This window comes from Delphinus delphis, chromosome 19 (assembly GCF_949987515.2).
Source record: "Delphinus delphis chromosome 19, mDelDel1.2, whole genome shotgun sequence".
Lineage (NCBI taxonomy): Eukaryota > Metazoa > Chordata > Mammalia > Artiodactyla > Delphinidae > Delphinus > Delphinus delphis.
In genome coordinates, this window is record NC_082701.1 from 22,183,960 (window position 1) to 22,204,215 (window position 20,256).

General features: G+C 56.7%; 1 protein-coding gene across 11 annotated transcripts in view; it reads left to right on the forward strand.

Moving 5' to 3' along the window:
• SRCIN1 (SRC kinase signaling inhibitor 1) overlaps window positions 1-20,003 on the forward strand; it is a 64,702-nt gene extending 44,699 nt beyond the window's left edge. For 8 of the 11 annotated variants that reach the window (XM_059996320.1, XM_059996314.1, XM_059996315.1 and 5 more), the window contains 8 exons: window positions 4,862-4,992; window positions 5,088-5,235; window positions 5,564-5,810; window positions 6,261-6,495; window positions 8,103-8,257; window positions 8,544-8,696; window positions 9,259-9,381; window positions 11,730-12,911. In XM_059996320.1, coding sequence (XP_059852303.1) covers window positions 4,862-4,992; window positions 5,088-5,235; window positions 5,564-5,810; window positions 6,261-6,495; window positions 8,103-8,257; window positions 8,544-8,696; window positions 9,259-9,381; window positions 11,730-12,815 — 2,278 coding nt within the window. In that variant the 3' untranslated portion in view covers window positions 12,816-12,911. Of the gene's footprint in view, window positions 1-4,861; window positions 4,993-5,087; window positions 5,236-5,563; window positions 5,811-6,260; window positions 6,496-8,102; window positions 8,258-8,543; window positions 8,697-9,258; window positions 9,382-11,729; window positions 12,912-13,160; window positions 13,308-19,639 lie in introns of those variants that run through there. The other 3 variants (XM_059996324.1, XM_059996325.1, XM_059996323.1) reach the window with 2 other exon arrangements.
• The last annotated feature ends 253 nt before the right edge of the window (window positions 20,004-20,256 follow it).

A 20,256-nucleotide genomic window follows, 5' to 3' on the forward strand; every position in this document is an offset into this window, starting at 1 on the left:
GATGCCTGCTTTTGCTATAGTCTTGCTTCCTAACGGTCCACAGTCTGGCTTCCCCGTGGCCTGCAGCCTTACTCTCATGCGTCCAGCTGCCCGATGTCACTCTGCCCTCTGCCTGCTTTCATTCTGGCCTGTGACCCGTGCAAACTGACCCTCGAGTATTCAGGTGGAGCTTTCAGGTGTGGCCAGCTTGGCGCTGACCAGTCACGGTCGCCACCACTCCAATTCTCTGATCTCTGAGACCAGGTATAGCCAAGGAGAACCCTCCTCCCGTCCTAGTGCAGCTGAAACAGGGCTCCAGGAATGGAGAACACCCCACCCCCAAATGCTTAGACATGGAAGGGTTAACAGAAGACAGTCCTCTGCTCCAAATTTAACAAATGGCTGTCTGGCCAAGATTCGATTGTCTGGCACCATTGAAGGGAGAAGCTGCCTGCCGCTGTCCATCCACTGAGTGAGCGGCCCCAGCCCACTGCGGCCTTCCCTGGTCAGTCCCTGGGGTCTGAGATAGAGGCCCTGCTCCTTCATCTGGTCTCCCTCTAGGTGGTTCAGGGCACAAGGGGCCTGAGGTTCAGCTCCAACACTGAGAGGCTGTCTGATCACGATAGTTTTTGCGCTTCTCTGCACTTCAGCTTCTTCACCTGTGCCCCATATTAAGATTTTCGCAGTTCTTCCCAGAGAGGACTTGGATTCTACTGGTCAACGACTCGGAGCCAGGGAGGCTGCTCAGAGGAGCCCAGCTTTCTCACCAAGCTCATAATTGGCTGTATCACTTGCAAGGGGCTACTTGAAAAGGGTCCCTGCTCCTCAGTCTTGGGCGCACAGCCTATAAGTACATGTGCTTCTCAGTGATGCACAGGGCAAAGATTCTCATGACCCCTTGTGGCTGAGATGAAATAAGGGGCCATCCCACTTGGAAATAAGCTGGTGGCAGCCACTGCATCACCCCTAGTGTGACAGCTGAGTGTCAACTCTTGTCAGATCTCCAAGTAGACTGATGGCTGCCAACCCCCTTACCCAGGGAATTCCATTTACTCAACGTTCCTGTCCCCTTTTTGCCCCTTTTTATTCAGCACAGAGGAGCGGGGTTGGAATTTTCAAAAGGAACTTTACTGAGACATTAAAGGAAAATAAAAGGAAATATAAAAGTACAGAGGCAGAAGGGATGAAAGGATGTATTTATGCTCCTGTCATATGAGCGTCTGGTCCTCAGCTTCCTGGGGGCCTCAGTTCTCCAGGAGTACACAGACGCCCTACCCGCTGCCCTGTTATCAAACCCATTGCTCAGACTGCTCACCTGAGAGAGCTTGGGGGCTGATATATGCTTCCGGCAGGATTCTCCATCTGCTTCGAAAGGAGTTCCTGCCCTTTTTTGGGTGGGGCTTGGGCTGCACACCAGCACTGCAGTGGCTTCGGCCTGGCCAGGGGGATGTCCCTGCCCAGCTCCCATAGCCCCCTGGCATTAAGTCAGCCAGCAGGCCCCCTGCTGTGGCTGCAGCCCCTGGACACTCACTCTTGCTCGGCTTCCCTCTGCCCCTTCCTTTTGCCCCCTGGCATCTTGCTGGGAGTAAAGGCTGATTCGGTGCTTACTCCGCTTGGCTCACTCACTTGACCTTCTAGCCAAGCACTTGAGCGCTGTCTGGACGTTGCCCTTAGGGAAAGCCTCTGCTGACTGAGACTTTTTGGCCTCTGGAGCATAATGTGACCCAACCCAGGACCAGCTCTGTAAGCATGTGACCTGTGTAATCGCACAGGGCCCCATGCTTGGGAAGGCCCATGCTTGGTTTAATGCTCCGCTGTCACTGTCTTGAAATTCTTAATTTTTAAACTAGGGGCAAAATCTTCATTTCGCTTTGGGACCCCCAAATTATATAGCTGGCTCTGTCCTGACCCTTACCTCTCAACTCCTCTAGAACTAAACCTGGGTCTGGAAACCCCACTACGTTCTGATCCCAGTGCCTAGACTTGGGCTGGTCTGGACTCACTTGCAGAGCCTGCCCAGGTTATGGGCCCCCAAACTTTGGCAGATGGTAATGATCAGAAAATCGAGGTGCTAATTGAGCCTAAGGCGAGCCTTGTCCCTTCTGCCTGAGAGTTGCAGTGTTATTTCCTCCTGAAGGCTTACCTGAGTGCCCTTCCTCTGCAGAGTGATGTTTGAGAGTGACCATTTTACAAAACTGGTCCACCCTGAGCCAGTCAGGTTATCACACACATCAAAAGAGAGTTGTTCTTTCGCGTGTGGCGGAGGGAAGGCTGGGTGGGACAGTGGGTGGGTGTGGGGTGATGTTAGTCCAGTGTGGGAGGGAGATGCAGCAGAACCCAATGGCTGAAGTCAGACAGGAGTAGATCCTGCTTTGCCACAAAATAGTTGTGTGACCTTGGACAGGTTAGTTAATCTCTCTGAGCCTTTTTTTTTTTTTAATGCCAAAGCCCATTGTTAGGGTAGCTTAGTTAGGGTAGCTAATTAATTAGTTAGGTTAGCTGCTATAACAAATTGTATAATGGTTCAAAAGTAATCAATATACCTTTCTTTCTCATGGAACAGTATTGGTGGGTTAGCGGAATGGCTTTCCTCCACGCAGTCATTCAGGGACCCAGGCTAATGGAGCTTTTGCCATCTTCAATATGTGTCTTCCAAGATTATCCACAGGGTCATTGTCTTTCAACCAACAAGAAGGGGAAATGAGCATGGAGGAGCTTACATGGGAGGTTTTTAGGCGCCAGGTCTGGAAGCAGCATGTAACCCTTCCACTCATATTCCATTCACTAGACCTCAGTCGAATGGCCACTTCTACCTGCAAGGGAGGCTGGGAAATGTAGTCTAGTGCCTAAGCTACTGTTTGTCTGTGTGTAAACTGGAGGTAATAATGGTTCCCACTCACAGGATTCGTTGTGAGGATTAAATAAGGTAAAGAAAGTGAAGAGATGAATGTGCGCCTGGCAGGCCATAAGCACTTAGTACAAGATAGCTCTTTAACTGGTACTGCTGACTCACAGGATTTTGTCCTTGGCTCCAGTGTGATCTGTCTTTTCACCCGCTAGTTGGATGAAGATGTATAAAGCATGCTGATAAGATTTGCTGATGACACAGAGCTCTGAGGGGGAGCAAATCTGTTGGATGGTAGAACTGAGATTCAAAAGTTGTTCCTGCATGGATGGTTGAGCTGAAATCCAACAGATGCGATTTGACAGGAATGTATGTAGAGTCCCACATGTGGGTCAGGGACATCAGTGACTCAAGTACAGAACTGAGATGACCTACCTGGGCAGAGTTCCTTCTTTCATTTATTCATTCCTTCCATAATTATTTACCAGGCATTTATCCTGCTCCGGGCACCATGCCAGGTGCTGGAAATCAGAGATGAATCAGAAAGACATGGTGTCTGCCTGCCTAGAGTTGCTTAGCCCAGGAAACAGGAGCTCCAGGGAGGAAGCAGACCCCCAACCCCAAGTGTAGGGAAGGGGGGAGAGGTTCCCATTGGAACCTGAGGATGAGTGGGAGTTAGTCACACATGTGCGTGCGTGCGTGTGTGTGGGGGGGGATGCTAAACGGAGTGTTCTAGGCAGAGGAAATGGCATTATAGAGGCCCAGGGAGAGCAGCACATACGAGGACCTCAGCAATTCTGGATGGTTCCAAACAGAAGCAAGCCAGATGAGGAGGACAGTGGATGTAGCTGGAGGGAAAAGAAGAGCAGCTCCCAGGGACTGACCCCTTGCATTAGCTCATTTAATCCTCACAGTGGCCCCAGGAGGGAGGAACTCCCATCCCCATTTTTTTGGGTGAGGAAGTTGAGACCTGGAGACAGTCAGCAGCTGGGCCCGTGAGCCATGGCCGCTGAGCCTGCACGTCCGGAGCCTGTGCTCCACAGCAGGAGAGGCCACAGCGGTGAGAGGCCCGCGTACCGCAAAAAAAAAAAAAAAAAAAAAAAAAATATGTTGGGATCCATTTCGGGTTCAAAACAGGCGGTGGTGACTTGGTGGTCTGATTTACATTTTAGAAATATGGAGGGTTTTAAAACGACACAAGGGCTTCCCTGGTGGTGCAGTGGTTAAGAATCCACCTGCCAATGCAGGGGACACAGGTTCCAGCCCCGGTCCAGGAAGATCCCACATGCTGCGGAGCAACTAAGCCCGTGCGCCACAACTACTGAACCTGCGCTCTAGACCCCGTGAGCCACAACTACTGAGCCCGTGCACCACAACTACTGAAGCCTGCGCACCTAGAGCCTGTGCTCCGCAACAAGAGAGGCCACCTCAGTGAGATGCCCGTGCACCGCCACTAAGAGTAGCCCCCGCTCGCCGCAACTAGAGAAAGCCTGAGCGCACCAACGAAGACCCAATGCAGCCAAATATAAATAAATAAATACATTTTTTAAAAAAGAAAAAAAACCCCACAAGCTCAGCATAAACCATCTGAAAATTGAAAGCAGCTTTGTCATTGAGGAAAGAGGCTGAGTGTCTGGATCACTTGAGCGAAGGTAGATGCACGTGGCAGTGCCCCCCTGAAAAAAAAGAGACTCTTTAGGGGCACATGCAACTGCCTCCAGTTCTCTGAAAAGCTGCCAGTTCCTCTGCTGTGTCCTTGGCATAATGAGAATCATAGGATGCAAGTTATCGGGAGGGAGATTTGGATTGATGTTAAGAAAGATCAGAACTTCAAAGAGGGGACCCAGGGCACCTGTTAGGGAGTGTTTCTAAGTCTCATCTCTGAAGTTTGGCTTTCTGATTTCACCTGGGCTTGTGGTCTGGTGAATGGCTTTTAATTTTGATCTGATTGGTGGCCTGATTTCTTTCCAGCTGCCCAATTTCAGGGGGCTGGGCTGGGGCCAGAGGGGCTGAAAGGGTCTTTCTGTGTGGCTGCAGTGACCTGGAGAAGTCGGTGGAGAAGATCCAGAGGGACGTGTCCCACAACCACCGACTGGTGCCTGGGCCCGAGCTGGAAGAGAAGGCGCTGGTGCTGAAGCAGCTCGGGGAGACGCTGACTGAACTCAAGGGTGAGCCTGGGGGCACCCCTACCCCCACCCCACTGCCTGTCCTCCCAATCCTCGGAGCTGCTCCCTCCCCAGCTCACTCCTTCCCTTCCCCTCAGCTCACTTCCCAGGCCTGCAGAGCAAGATGCGGGTAGTGCTGCGTGTGGAGGTGGAGGCAGTGAAGTTCCTGAAGGAGGAGCCACAGCGCCTGGATGGGCTACTCAAGCGCTGCCGTGGGGTCACAGACACGCTGGCCCAGATCCGAAGGTCATACTATCCCTGAGTTCTTATCTCTGACCTCCAGTTTCCCAGTGAGGTCACATACTGAGCTAGATCGATAGGTCAACCTGACCCCTTATCCCAGTTCCCACAAAGCTCACTGGATCTGCACCTCAGCTCTGATCTGTGGCCCCGTGCATGTTGTAGGCTTGGCCCTCCCATTTGCCGGATGCAGTCACTCCTCCCCAGGCCCTTCCACTTGTCCTGCAAGATCCCAGAGCCCTCCTCAAACCCCACCTCCCCCAGGCCAGGCTTCCCTCCCATGGGGCCACCACCCTGCAGGCCTCACAGCTGCTCCCAACTCTCCCAACCCCAGGCAAGTGGACGAAGGTGCGTGGCCACCCCCCAGCAACCTCCTGAATCAGTCCCCCAAGAAGGTTACAGCCGAGACTGACTTCAACAAGAGCTTGGACTTTGAAATGCCACCCCCCAGCCCTCCACTGAAGCTCCATGAGATGAGCGGGCAAACCGAGGGGGCCCCTCCGACCCCGAAGGCGGGCAACCCCACCAAAGGCCTGGACACTCCTGGCAAGAGAAGCGTGGACAAGGCTGTGTCTGTTGAGGTGCTGGGCCCGGCATGGGGGGGGCCAGAACTAGGCTCACACGTTCTCACCACCGTCCTAGATTGGCAGGTGCCAACACGTGGGGACTTGTTCCTGGGGGACGAGGAAGTCTGAGAAGCATACTGAGGGTGACATGAGTCCTGCTAGACAGAAAAGCATATTATAAACCTATGATAATCAAGGCAGCGTGGTGTTAGCATCAGAGTAGATGATGTGCTCAGTGAGACAGAATAGAATGTCTAAAAGCAGGTCTAGGTTTATCCCAAGAGTAGTTTGTAATGAAGGTGGTATTCCAGGCTCACAGGGAAAGCATGTAACACTCAAGGAGAAGCCCGAGGCTCGGACCAAGTGGGAGGCTTCCTTTCCACTCCTTGCATGTGTGGCCGAGGCCCCAAAGGTCCAGGAGCAGGGCAGCCACTTCAGTCCTGACTGTCGACCCCTCCTCTCAAGGCTGCCGAGCGGGACTGGGAGGAAAAGCGGGCAGCCCTGACCCAGTACAGCGCCAAGGACATCAACCGGCTTCTGGAGGAGACACAGGCAGAGCTGCTGAAGGCCATCCCTGACCTGGACTGTGGGAGCAAGGCCCACCCAGGCCCAGCCCCCACCCCTGACCACAAGCCCCCCAAGCTGCCCCACGGTCAGAAGGCAACCCCCCGAACGGAGCCTAGTGGAAGGAGAGGCTCAGGTATGGGGGCAGGTAGGGGGCTGGCAAAGAGCCCAGAGGAGGTGAGCCCCAGCCTCGGGAGCTCTCAGGTTGATGGGGGAGGTGCTTGGGAGTGAGAATCTTTGTGGTCAGGCTGCCAGAGGAGGGAGGTGCTGGCCTGCCCCTCGTCCACGAAGGGAGACCCAGAAGGACGGGATAGCACTGGACTCCATCCAGGGATTTTTCCCACTGCTCTGACTTCTGCTGAGAGGACCATGCAGGGAGGATGAGCAAGTCCAGGCACAGGGTCGTCCCCCTGCACGTTCTGACCCAGTGTGTGTGCCAGAAGCGAGGCTGTGGTGAGACGGGGTGCGGGTGCAGTGCTGAGCTATACGGACAGGGTTCCCGTGCTCCCTGAGCCTGTGAGAAACCCGAACCAGAAACGGCAATTGTAATTCACGCGTTTATTCATTCCTGCCGCATGTATTTGTTAAGCACCCACTATCTGCTAGGTGCTGGGGATAAGGAGATAAGGCTGCTTTCAAAGAGCTTAAAATTTCGTGGGAGAGTAATACTAACATCTGTGTTTATCAAGCACTTACTACGCGGCAAGAACTGCTCCAAATGCTTTTCTACGTATCAATCCTTATAATTTTGCAACAATCCCAGGAGGCAGATACAGTCATTATTTCCATTTTACAGATGAGGACACTAAGGCTCAGTGTGGTTAAGTAATCTGTCCCAGGCCATACCTTGTGCGTAAACCGGAAATAGGATTCAGGTGCTAAATGCGGTCCTAGAGGAGGCCCTGGAAGGGCAGGAAGGGCTTCCCATGGAAGGGGACTTTCCATTGGAGCCTTGCATTTCCCTGGCCAGTGAGAGAGGGCATTCCAGGGAGAAACAGCACATACAAATGCCTGGAGGTCTGTGTTTGGTGTTGCCCTGCTGGGTCCAGACCAAGGATTAGTAAGCAGAGCTGAAGCTGAAAGGTTGGCAGGCTCAGAGGGTGCTGGGCCAAGAAACTTGAACGTGGTTTGGGGTCATGGGGAATCGCTGGGGGATCAAAGGCAGAGGAATGTCAGGCTTGAGGGACTTTTCTGCAGGTTGCCCAGGAAGCAGCCCCCACCCCGGGGAAGAATTGGGGGAAAGGAGAGCCTGGTGGGTGGGGTCAGACTCTCAGAATAGTACTCTCTCTTGATGGAGAAAGGATGAAGGTCTGTGCAGGGCAGGGCTGAGGGGTGGGCAGGAAAGGGATGGATTAGAGCAGTGATTCTCAAACTTGAACGTGCACGTGAAATCACCCGGGGATCTGCTAGAACGTGGATTCTGATTTAGCAGCTCTGGGTGGGGCCTGTGCTTCTGCATTTCTAAGAAGCTCCCAGGTGCTGCCAATGCTGTTGTCCCACGGGCCACACTTTGAGTAGCGAGGGAGGAGAGTGCTGTAAGGGGAGGAGCAGCAGGGCTTGGGGTCGGATTGCACGGGGAGGTAGGAGAGAAGGAGGAGGGGGCCTGTGTCCTTTCCCCTGCGCGTTCCTCTCCCTTCCTCGCTGGAGGAGGAAGCCAGGTTTATCCTAACCCTGGAGTCAGGTGTGGCTCACAGACTCCAGGGTTACGAGTCCCCTGACCCCCAGTCCCTTGGCCTCCCGCAGATGAGCTGACAGTGCCCCGATACCGCACGGAGAAGCCCTCCAAGTCGCCCCCGCCGCCCCCTCCCCGCCGGAGCTTCCCCTCCTCCCATGGCCTGACCACCACGCGCACTGGAGAGGTCGTGGTCACCAGCAAGAAGGACTCGGCCTTCATCAAGGTACCGCCATCGCTTGGGTAGGGGTCAGGGGGTCGAGTTGGGGGGATGCCTGAGATGACCTCTGGAGACTCTCTGGGGTGGTCCCCTCTCTCAGAGGAAGTGGAAGGAAAGAAAGGAGGCTGGCCAGTGGTGACTCTGCTTCTGGCTTGGGCTTCCTCCATGGCAAGGGGCCATCCTGGCCTTTGAGGAGCTGGGGCAGGTGGGAGATGGTCTGGAAGTGCTGGGGCCTAGGAGGCGAGCGGGAGGTGCCCAGAGCCTGGTCTCCATGGGGACCGGGCCCTTGCAGAAGGCCGAGTCTGAGGAGCTGGAGGTGCAGAAGCCCCAGGTAAAGCTGCGCCGAGCCGTGTCCGAGGTGGCCCGCCCGTCCTCCACGCCCCCCATCATGGCCTCTGCTGTCAAGGATGAGGACGACGAGGACCGCATCATCGCAGAGCTGGAGGTGGGTCAGGGGCGCACCTGGCCCCCCGAGTCATCAGCCAGGCCCCCTCCCTTTGCCTGTCAAGCTGACCCCAGGGTGAGGTGCCCGGACTAGGACAGGGGACTGGATTCTCGGGTCCCCACTGAGGCTGCTTCAGGAGCCTCTCCTCCTTGCCTCAGTTTCTTCTCCACTGTAAAATGGGGGAGGGGGTCTAAGGTCCCTCCCCACATGTTTGAGTTTTTTACTGTAGTGTCTGAGACACCCCGCAACTGCCCTGACACCTCCTGTGCTCTGAGACCCCCATCCCCTAGTGTTCTGAGAACAGAAGCTCTCACAGACTCGCCCATATACCTTGACCCCCTCCCAGTGCTGTAAGTCACCCAGACTCGAGTGTTCTCACCACCCCTCCCCAGAGGCTGAAGACCTGGACCACCAGGGCCTCTGGTGGCCAGTGGCCATGGTGAGGGGCCAAGGAGGGCCAGCCCAGGCCACCCCCTCCCCATGAGTGCCTGGGTCAGAGCCCAGCACCCCCATCCTCCCTGTACCCCCTCCTCCAAACCTGCCCCCACCTTCTGCTCCCCAGGTGTTTGAGAGAAGCTCAGTGTCTCCCCTCCCCCCCACGCCCTGCCGCCAGCCGATCCCCACCTTGCTGTTCCCCCAGGACCCGGGGCCTCCTGGGGGCTCAGCCCCGGGCCCCACGTGGAAGGTAACGGGCTGCCCCCCACCTCTCACGGCGCTCTCTCTGCCTGTGCCTCCACGCTTCCTCTCCTCACTTCTCACACTAACCCGCTAGAACACCCGCTAGAACCTGCCAGTCACGTCCCTGAGTCCCGCCACTGCCACGGCCTCACCCCCTCCCCTGCCCCAAGGACGGGTGCATCACTCTTCCTTCCCTCTCCAGACTCCAGCAGCCTGGTACCTGGTGGCCCCCTTGGGGCCTTTCCTTACAGGCCTGATTCCGGGTCTGGCCCGTGGTGGGTGTTTTGTTCGTATCTGCAGCCAGAGTTTAGGTCTGGCCCGAAGCCCACGTTTTGTCTTTGGTCCAAGATTGGAGTTTGGATCGTGCTTGTTACATGACTTTAGGCCCAACTCAAAGTCTGACACCGTCCTGAGCCCTCGCCTGGTCCCTGCCCCCATCTCCCCTACTCTGCTGCCTGTGCCAGGTGGGGGCTCTTTCTCCCACTAGAATCTATGCCTTGCGCTGGGCACCAGGATGCCCAGGAGGAAGGCTCATTTACAGCCTCTCTCCGCCCCATGGCCCCATCTGGGCAGAGAGCTTGGGATGGAAGAAACCCATGCCCTTCCTTGGCTGCCGGTTCTGTCTTTCGGTGTTGGGCATTTCAACTTCAGTCCTTGCTGCTGTCCTGCTGCACTTATTTCCTCTTTATTTTTTCTTGGGAATTTGAGGGTGACCTGCTGTCTGCACCCCAGGGGACTGTGCTTGGTTGGGGAGGGGGAATTGCGGGGCGGTGGTCTGGGAATCTCTCCCTCTGCCCAGTTAGGTTGTAGCAGGAGGGCTTCTGCTCTGCAGAGGGGAGCCTCCCACGCACTCACGTGTTCACCTTCCTCATCTGGTTCTCTTGGCCCACAGTGGGTTCTGTGCTGGCCGCCACCTGATTTTTAGCCTGGCTTGAGACCTGGTGGTGCTTTGGCTCCCTGGCGGGGGGAGCAGACAGGCACCAAACACGTAGACAGTGCCGTCTGCTGGGCAGAGGATGGGCACAGAGCAGCCCAAGGAGCCGTCTGGGGGTATGGCTGGGCTGCCCCAGGCTGGCTGTGCCCTCGGCACCTTGGCCCGCGGCACCCAGCCACTGCACCTTTCTGGCCCTGGAAGCCAGTCCTGGTGGGGTCCAGTGGGCAGAGCCCCTCCACTGGCCCTTTGGGCTGGCTGCCCCTCTGCATCCTGAGGCGCCATTGGGCAGTGGAGCCGGGCGGGCATGGGTCGCCCTCTCTGCCTTCCCAGTCTGCACCTCCCACATCCAGGTAAGTAGGTGGCAGGGCTGGGTGGGTTGCCTGGGGCGGAGGGTCTGGGGGTCCCTGCTGCCCCCCACGCATCTCCCCATGGCTCCTTTTAGTGGAAAGAGCACTGGACTTGGAGTCAGACTGCCTGGGTTCAAATCCTGGCTCTGCCACTAGCTAGCTGTGGGTAAGTGACCTTGGGTAAATTACATGACACCCCTCACCTCAGTTTCCTCATCTGTAAAGTGATGAGAGTAGTAGCCATTTCACGGGCAACAGAAAGGATTAAAGATGACGGCGTTTATGGCAGTTCCTGGTATAAGACTCTGCTCAGAATTAAACCAGAATTCACTCAAGTCGGGTAGGGGTGACTGGGGGCCTCTCTCTGTGCCCCCACCAAAGCCAGAGCCCGGGACGCTCACACAGAGGCAGATGCTCTAGCTTTGCCCAAGCCTGTGCAGCAGAGGGACTTAGCTGAGCCCCTCCCGTTGTGACTGTGGAGCCCTCAGAGAAAGCTCCGGAAGTAAGGGGTAGGGACCAGGAATCTCTGGCCTGAGATGAGGATGGCAGACCCACCCTCCGAAGCCAGAGGCCAACACCTGGTCTCCACCCACACGGGGCTGGGGGTCTCGGACATTCAGTTTGAGTCAACAAATAGCTGATACCTATCGAGCACTTACACCGTGCCAGGCCTTGTTCCAAGCACGTGCCCACTTATGCTCACTTTATCCTCCACCAGCCTCACGTTATTGTTACTCCATCGCACAGATGGGTAAACTCCTGGCAGTAACCATGAGAGCTGCTCTCAGAGTTTAACATGGGTGATGAGATGTAAACATGTGTCTGTGCTTCTAGGTAAACTGGCATCTTTGCCAGAAAGTGGGAGACCGTAGGGTGTGGTGGAAAAAGGCCTGAGTTCTAGTCCCAACTTTGCCTCTAACTTGCTGGGTAAACTCAGTCAGGACCCTCCCCTGCCTCGGTTTCCCTATCTGTGAAAGGAAGGGGCTGGGCTCACCCACATGCGACCCCCCATCCCAGCTCAGGGTGCTTCGGTTGCAGGGACCACACTCTCCCTCATCTTTCCTCTCTCCGCAGGCTGCCGCAGGCCGCAGGCCCTTCTGCGTCCCCCGGATCATCTTGACAAAGTGTGCCCCCAAACCTCCTTCTCCACCAGAGGCCAGGCTTGAGGAACCCGGCCTCAGGACAACCCCTACCCCACGACCCCGGACCCTGGCTGGCAGCGGGAGGGGCTGGGGTAATCCACGGGCCCCGCCAGGGCTAATGGCTGAGGTTTCCCAGCCCGGGAACAGCTCGATGCTGGAGAAGGAAGGGCCGGCTCTGAAGAGACTGGGGACAGGGAGCTACAGCCCAGAAAAGGGAGGAGCTGGGGTCCCCTGTTCTCGGGGACCTGCCCCAGACAGGACCCAGGAGCCCTCCGCTGCCGAGACCTACCCAGAGGAGACCCTCAAGGACTCTGGACACGACGCCCAACCCTGCAGCGGGGACTGCAGGGGTCAGCATGCTGCTGGCCTGGGCTGCACGGGGCACGGTGCCACCACCCAGCGGATGGACAGCCTGGAGGAGACGCTCCGGGAGCTGGAAGCCACCCTGAGCCAGATGGGCACGGCCCCTGCCGCGGGATCCCCTGGCAGCCCCCCACCCCCGCCCCCTGGTCCCCAGGTGGCTGCCTCCTGCCCCGTCCTCTCCTCTTATCTTCCTGCTCCAGTCTTCAGAGCTGGAGGGAGTGGGAGGCTGCAGGAGCACCACGCCAGCCCCCTCCTCCCACTGGCCTTCTCTCAGCCCCGCCCCCCTCCTGGGAGCCCGGTGCCAGGCTGGGTTTGCAGGCAGAGCCCCTGGCAGGCTGGGAAGCTGGCCTGCCCAGGGATCAGCCCAACCAGCCATGGTGGGGACCAGGGCCTCTCCCTCTGCTCTGTATCTGTAAACCGACAAATAAAGTTCTTTCCCCCTTCTGCATCCCCACACTCCCCTCCTCCTCTCCTGTCTGACTCTCTCTGTCTCTGCTGTTTCTCTGCCTGCGCCGCCCTTCTGGGCAGGCCTGGTCCCTGGGGTGGTTCAAGGGGGCTGGACTTGTCCATCTCTAGGGAGACTTCGCCCCCATCCTCCCATTCAGAGGAAGATGTGGGCCTGGGGCTGCCAGTCCTACTTTGTCTGCCATTATAAAGACCCCTCCCCCCAGATCTCAGGCACGTTCTCTCGGGCCAGGAGTGGTGATGGTGATGCCAGGGACCTTCACCTTCAAAATGGCTCCCCCAGAAGGGCACCAGCTGCCCCCGGGCTACTCAAGGAAGCCACCAGGGTTCTCACCCAGGAGCTGTTGGGAACCTAGCCGGGGGCCCCATCCCCTCTCCTGCAGGGAGGCCTTAAACCTGGCCTGAGAGTGGGCTTGATTCCTGGGGTGGGGGGGTGTGGAGCCAGGGAGAGCTCTCCAGGTCTCAGAGGGCCCACTGTGCCTGGGCTGCCTGTGTGACCTCACCTCTAATCCTGACCCTGTTCCTCTTCCTGCAGAGTGGCGGTGGCAGTGTGCCACCCATGAAGGTGGTGACTCTGGGGACCTCTCGGCTGAAGGCGGCCCAGGGCCAGGCAGGCAGCCCCGACAAAGGCAAGCATGGCAAGCAGAGGGCCGAGTACATGAGGATCCAGGCCCAGCAGCAGGTAAGCCTGGGTACCACGGGGGCGGGGCCTGGCCCCCATCCAGACGCCCTCCCCCTCCCCCTCCCCACTGGCAGTGCTGTGTGCTCTTGCTGTGTACTGGCCATCTCCTGCCAGTATTCCTGTGACCACCTTCCTGCCGGCTGCCCAGAGAGGTCCTCCCCGCCAGGACTGCCCCACCGGTCCCTTAAGCCATCTTCTCCTTCCTCTCTCCAGTCCCAGGGCTCAGGATCTGGTTCTCAGCCAGACGGCTCCTCTCTCAGAAGGCCCCTCACACAGGACCAGAGAGGGCTGTCTCCTCAGCCGCTCCTGGACAAGACCCTGCTAAGGCTGGTGACCCCGGGGTGTGGAAGGGGCCTTTATGCCTGTCTTCCTGCCACTCCACTCCCCTCCTCTGCTTCCTTCCCTCTGCTCTCAAGTCCCACCTGCTCTTTGGGGTCCCCACTCTCATCTCAGCCTCCCTCTTAGGCCACCTCCCAACTAAGGGAGAAACCAGTTTTGCATCTGTTTTTCAGTCTCGTGTTTGGGTTGCAGTGTGGTTAATGGGGAGGGGGAGGAAGGGGAGAAGTACTTCGGCCCCCCCGTTGGGTGCCGTAATAGTGGTGGAGGCGCTGCACCCTCTTTCAGATTTAATTAGTGGGCCTGGGACAGTATATAGAGTTGACAGCCTCACCCATGGATGTTTCTGCCCTGTGGCTCACCTGTGGCCCGGTCGGAAGATGCAAATGGTCCTCAGGCCTAGATGTTTAGGGAGACCTTTAGTGCGCTCATTTGGTTCAGTAAATATTTCCGAGCAGTTCCTGTATGCCAGGTCCATTCTGAGTGCTGGCTGGGAGTGGGGGTCATGAAATGTACAGATGCTGTGACTTGAAGAAGGTTCTAGGCTCAGAGGCAGGAGGTGAGAGATGGGCAAGTCTAGCCACCTCCTTTACAGATGAGGGGACAGCTCAGAGAAGGAAAGGGACTTCCCACGGGCCCACAGCAAGGTGGCATCAAAGCCAGGACTGGGAGCCAGGGATCCCAAAGCCCTTCCCACCACATGGCTCTGCCCAGCGCTGGGCACACAGGCCTGCCTGCTGGTCCTCGGGGGAGTCCAGTGGAGACACCCCTCAGTGGACGTCCAGTGGAGACGCTCCCTGCTGGCCAATCGTCTTCCTCATGGGTCCCCAGACACATCCTGCCAATCCCACCCCCAGCTCTTTTCCTGCCACTACCAAGGATGAGTTCCCCTCGTCCTGTCCAGGCTGGTCTCTCTTCGGTGTCTAGAACGGCTGCCGACATTCCCGGGGTATTCACTTGTGCCAGACACACACATTACTTCATTGCACACTCAGTACTCTGAGGGTGGGCCTTATCATCCCCATTTGACAGATGGGGAAACTGAGGCTTTACCCGAGGTCACAGGGCCGGCAAGTGCTGGAGCAGGGTTCAAATCCGGACTGACACCCAGGCCCCCACCCCCGCACAGAGTTGCTTCTGCCTCTTCAGCGGGCGCCTCCCTCCTCTGGAATTATGCTCCCCACCTCTCACCCTGACTCCCAACTCCCCCGGCACCCAGCTCCTCTGCCTATTGCCCTCTCTCCTGCCCCTCCAGTCACCTCCATCGCCTCCACGCCCTCTCCTCCATTCATCCCTCAACCCACGCCCTCCTCCTGCTTCCTTCCAGCCTCACCCCTGGGCTTGGCTAGGTCTCCAGTGGCCTCCAAGTGGCCCCTTTGCACCGTGCTCTACCCACCTCTCTGCAGCATGTTGGGCACATACGCTGCCCCCCCACGTGGGGCCGTGGGACCCTCCACTCCTTGGCATCCTCTCCTCCCTTGTCGGTCCTCACTGACCCTCCTGGGCACCTCCCCTCTGCCCACCTCTTCACTCCCCTGCGTCCATCTTCTTCCACAGCCTCTTTGCTGCTCACACCATGTGCTCCTCTCCTTGGGCACCAGGTGCCATCTGTCCCTGCCCAGGTCTCTGTTCTGAGCTCAAGCCTGCCCCTGTTGCTCGCTGCTCGCCAGTTGGGAAAGTCACCGGCCCCGGGCATCCACCTACGCTGAGGGGTCCCCTGAGCTCCCCGCCTCCCTCACCTTCCCCAGCTACATGGTGCTTCTCTCTTCCCACATGACTGGTGTGGCTGTACCTCACTTTCACTTTTCTAGAAACCTTTCTTTAAAAAAGCATCTTCTCTCTAATGAAGTATTACACGTTCTTTGCAGAAATGTTTTAAAGTAAAGAAATGTTATAAAGCAGCAGGGGAAAAAATGATCCTGTGCCTCGGTACCCCAGTGCATGCCCTTCTAAAGTTTCCCTGCAACTTCTGTGACCCCTAACCTATCTTCCCAGACCTGCGGGGTGGGGAGGGTGGTTTGTAAAATGTGGATCTGATTTTATCACTCCCCTAGCATACCACCTGTGCCCTCCAGCCCCGGCTGGGTAAGAAAATCAAAACTCCCTCACTGGCCGCCCTGGCTCTTCATGACCAACCTCGGCTCCCTCAGCCCAGTTCTCCTTGCCCGCCCCCCCACCCCAGCCCGTCCATTTGCTCCAGTCACCCGTATCACCTGGCCCTCCATCCTGAGGCCAGGGCGCCGTTCCATCCCAGCTCAGTCTGTGACCCTGGTCAAAGTCCTCTGCCTTCTGCAGGCTCTTTCCTCATCTGTACAATGAGGGCAAGAACCCAGAGGCCGGCTTCTGAGTTCATGTAATATAATACCGTGTGTGGGAAAGAACTTCGAAAGCCACAGAGCGCTCTCCAAAGGGAAGGAGTCACCACCATGCTTGGCTGCACTGTACCTTTGTCAGGGCCAAGGGCTGGACAGAGGCCTCTCCTTCATCTCGTGGTTCTGACACTAGGAGCTCTAAGCGGCCTTGACAATGATGAGGGGGAGGGGAATAGAAGTGGCAGGACCAGACAGAGAAGTCGGGGTGGAGGAGTGGAGAAAGTTCCGAGAGGGGAAGCAACTGTGCCTGATACCGCAGAGAAATCGGAGGAAATGATTGAGGAAAAGCTCTTGGATGTGCTCAAGATTCAGGGGTGGGATGAGAGCCAGATTCCCAGGCGACAAGGATCGAGGGCTTGGTGCGGGCATGAAACTGTGGACACCCGCTCTTCTACTAGGGCTAAGCAACTGTTGGACACCTAGCGTATCTCCTCCACTGGTTCCGGTGAAGAGACTGTAATGAAGGGACCAGCAAGAGACGCTGAGGCACCCAGGGACCAGTGAGAGCAGGAAGCTGGACCTCCCTGGGGAGAGGGGTCTGGGGACCTAGGGTTTAGGGAGTCCTGTGAGAGCTGGACAGTAGGTGCTATAGTTCTGGAGGGCACAGCATGCCAGCGACGTGGCACCACGTGGGGAGGGAGTAAGGAAGAAACTTTACCCCGTCTCTCTTTCCGCCCTGTCATAATCCCCAGTGGGCAAACCCAGCCAAGCCAGCCGGCCACGGCATGGCGGGGTCAGCCAACCCGGGTGCAGAGCAGGGCAGAAATCAGAGCTGGGGATGGAGAAGCAAACAGAAAATAGCACCCCTCTTCTGTCCCAATTTTAAGCATCTTATTTAATCCTCGTAGCAACTTTATATCTTTAAAAATCTGTACATTAATCCCCTTGTCACTGCTACCTCCCTACAGCACCTAGAACAGTACTTGGCACACACAGGCACTCAATAAATATTTGTTGGTTAGGTGAACGAATGGATGAATGAATGAATGAATGAATTTGCCACTGATCAGGCCCAATCCTGATGGAACTAGACAATGCAGACTTGAAATGTTAATATACTAATGATATAATAATAATAATAGCTACCATTTATTGCCTGCATCCTGAGTGCAGGCACTGGGCCTCGTGCTCTGTGTGCATTGTCTCATGTGATTCTGGTGCTGTAGGTGCTGTTATCCCTGCTTTGCGAGTAACGACATGAAGACCCAGAGAGATACCTGCCTAAGGTCACACGGTTAGGAAGTGGCAGAGCTGGGACTTAAACCCAGGTCTGCCAGTTACAAATTCTGCTTGTCCTAACGCTGGATTCTACTGCTTTGCTGGGAAGCATAACTTCGTGGGTGCCGCCAACCCTTGGGGAGACGGCACTCGTGACGGGAACACTGTTGACAAGAACATTAGGGGAACAATGGTGGGCTCACATGTAGCGGTCTAAGCGGTTTTAGCTGCACATAACAGAAACTCCAAAATGGCTTAAATGACAAGGAAAGGTATTAGCTAACGAAACAAGAAGCAGGGAGGTTCCAGGGTTGGGGAATTCAGCAGCTCAAGGACATCAAGACCTGGGCTCCTTCCATAGTTCTGTTCAGGTGGCCCATCATCCCACCCCACCCGAACACATCTGCCTTCATTCCAGGGCTCCTAGGCACACAGATCATTGTAGGAGCAGGAGAACCTTCCCCAGAGGCCCCCAGCTGACCTCCCCTCTCTCCTCATTGCCTGTCTCTAGATCAGTCACTAGCTAGAAGGGAACGCTTGAATTGCCATAGGTTTTATCGGGACGCATTCCCCTTGGGCTGGGGGAAGCCCCACCTCTTCTGCCAGCCCAGTGCCTGATTCAGGCAAACAGCTAGGAAGAAGGGTGTGTGGGCAGGAGGAGGTGGCCCTGGGAGTGGCCCTGGAGGAGGCGCCAACAGGGTTGGCAGCATCAAGATGACCTACGCTTGTGTGGAAATCTATGCCTCGTAGCCCAGAGGGACAGGTCAGTAGGCTCGGGGCGCAGAGAGGGGGCTAGACTCTGGCCCACAGGAAGAGGAGGGGTGTGGGGTTCAGCCCTTTGGGTGTAGCTAACGGTTCCAGTCTCCCCCGGCTAAAGCTGACCATCTATGAGGTTTCTGCCTGTCACAAAGGTGACAAAGCTCTGTTTCTCTGGACATAATTAAAAACAACAGGGGGAGGGATTGCTGTGCACGTGTGGAAGAAGAAATGTGACCAGCAACCTCAAGGGCGGGTTCACTGTTGGCCAGTCAGGTACATACGGTCTCCTTGGTTCCCTTCCAGGCTGCGGGAGGCACCGTCTGGGTTTCCCCTGCAAAGCATCTGATAGAGGCTGCCCAGCAGCTGGGTGATAATGTAGGTCGGGGAGAAAGGGCATGACCGTGCCCAGACCTGGCCCGCAGGAGGTCTCTGTCAGTGCGCCACAGCCTCTCTGCCTCTAGTCCTCATGCTTTGTCTTTTTTCATCAGGACGGGTCGGTAGCTAAGTAAGGCCAGGAGGGACAGTGGATACAACTTCAGAGAGAAAACCTGGTCCATGTTGCCCTAATCGAGGGATCTCAGAGTTCTGTGCAGCAGGATCACGTGGGGCGCCTGGCTAAAATGCAGATTCCTGAGCTCCTGCTAGAGATGGACCCTGGGGTGGGGCCCTGGAGTCTGCATTTGTGACAGGCCATCTCCTCCAGGACCAGTGTAAATGCAAGGGGTCTGCTGGAGGTGAGGAGGGGGCACGGCCGTTTCTGTCAGAGGTGACCTGTGAGTGCCGGACACGTCATGAGGGGGTGACCTCCCATTACCCACAAGGCACAGCTCAGAGCTGGAGGAACACTTGTGGGGCAGGAGGCGGCGGGGGGAGGGTCTTTAAAGAAGCGCCCCCCAGGAGGACAAGCTCATTCCTCAATTGCCCCTGTGAGACCTGCTGAGGCTGGAAGGGGCCCCGACTGGGCTGCTGGCTGGCTGGGCCCCCCTCCCAGCCTGGGCTGCGCCCCTCCCGCCTCCCCTTTAGCAGCTAATGTTTCCCCTCTTCCTCCCTTCTGCTGCCCTCTCCCTGCTCCCCACCCGCTCTGCTCCTGGTGCCTGTCCTGGCCCTGGGCTGCCCTCCCTTGTGCTTCCCTGGTCTCTCTCTCCCGCCTTCTCTCTTTCCTATCAGTAACCATGGGCCTACCCTCCCATCCCAGGTCCTCTGTTCCAACCCCACGCCCCCTTTCTGCCCCTGCTGTGCCCCCCCTCCCGCTCCTCCCCTGTCTCAGGGGACCAGTCACTGTCTCCAGATCCTCCTCTGATTTCTACTGTTTGCAGTTAATTTTCTCTTGGATTTGTGGAGATTTTTCATTTTTTAAAACTGTAACTGGGGCTTCCCTGGTGGCACAGTGGTTGAGAGTCCGCCTGCCGATGCAGGGGACACGGGTTCGTGCCCCGGTCCGGGAAGATCCCACATGCCGCGGAGCGGCTGGGCCCGTGAGCCGTGGCCGCTGGGCCTGCACGTCCGGAGCCTGTGTTCCGCAACGGGAGAGGCCACAGCAGTGAGAGGCCCGCATACCGCAAAAAAAAAAAACAAAAACTGTAACTGGGGGCCAGCACAAAGGTTCCCCTTCCTCTCTCTGACCCATGACCTCTGTTTTTGTTCCAGGCCACTAAACCGTCTAAAGAGATGAGCGGGTCGAGTGAGACCTCAAGCCCAGTCTCAGAAAAGCCCTCAGCTTCCAGAACCTCCATCCCCGTATTGACTTCCTTTGGGGCGAGGAATTCTTCCATCTCCTTCTAGAAACTCCCTTACCCCCCACCCCCGCCTGCCCCCTCCCTTATCCCTGCCATTTCTCTCCTCGGCTTCCCTTCATCTCCACCCCACCCTGACACCATTCTCTAGATCCCCTGAAGGTGGCCTGTCCTCAGCTCTCTCTGCCCATCCCCTGTTGGTGTTTTTGGTTTTTTTAATGATTCACTTTTAATTATCTTTTTTTTAAAAAAAAAAAAAAAAAAGAAAGAAAGAAAAAGCAAACCAGTAAAACTAAAAACCAAAACGTGACACCTTCCCTTGATTTCCTGTTCCAGAATGGCACACTTCCTGTCATCATGCCTCCTTTTCTCTTTCCCCACTTTCCCTCCCAAGTCCATCCTGAAGTTCCTACCCCCCTGCCCCACCTCCTCGTCTCCCACACACTCCTCCCAAGAGCACTCCAAACAAACGCTACGCGTGGAGACTTGGAGCAGCCAGACACCCCCTCTCCCCTTCCTCGGAAGCCTTCC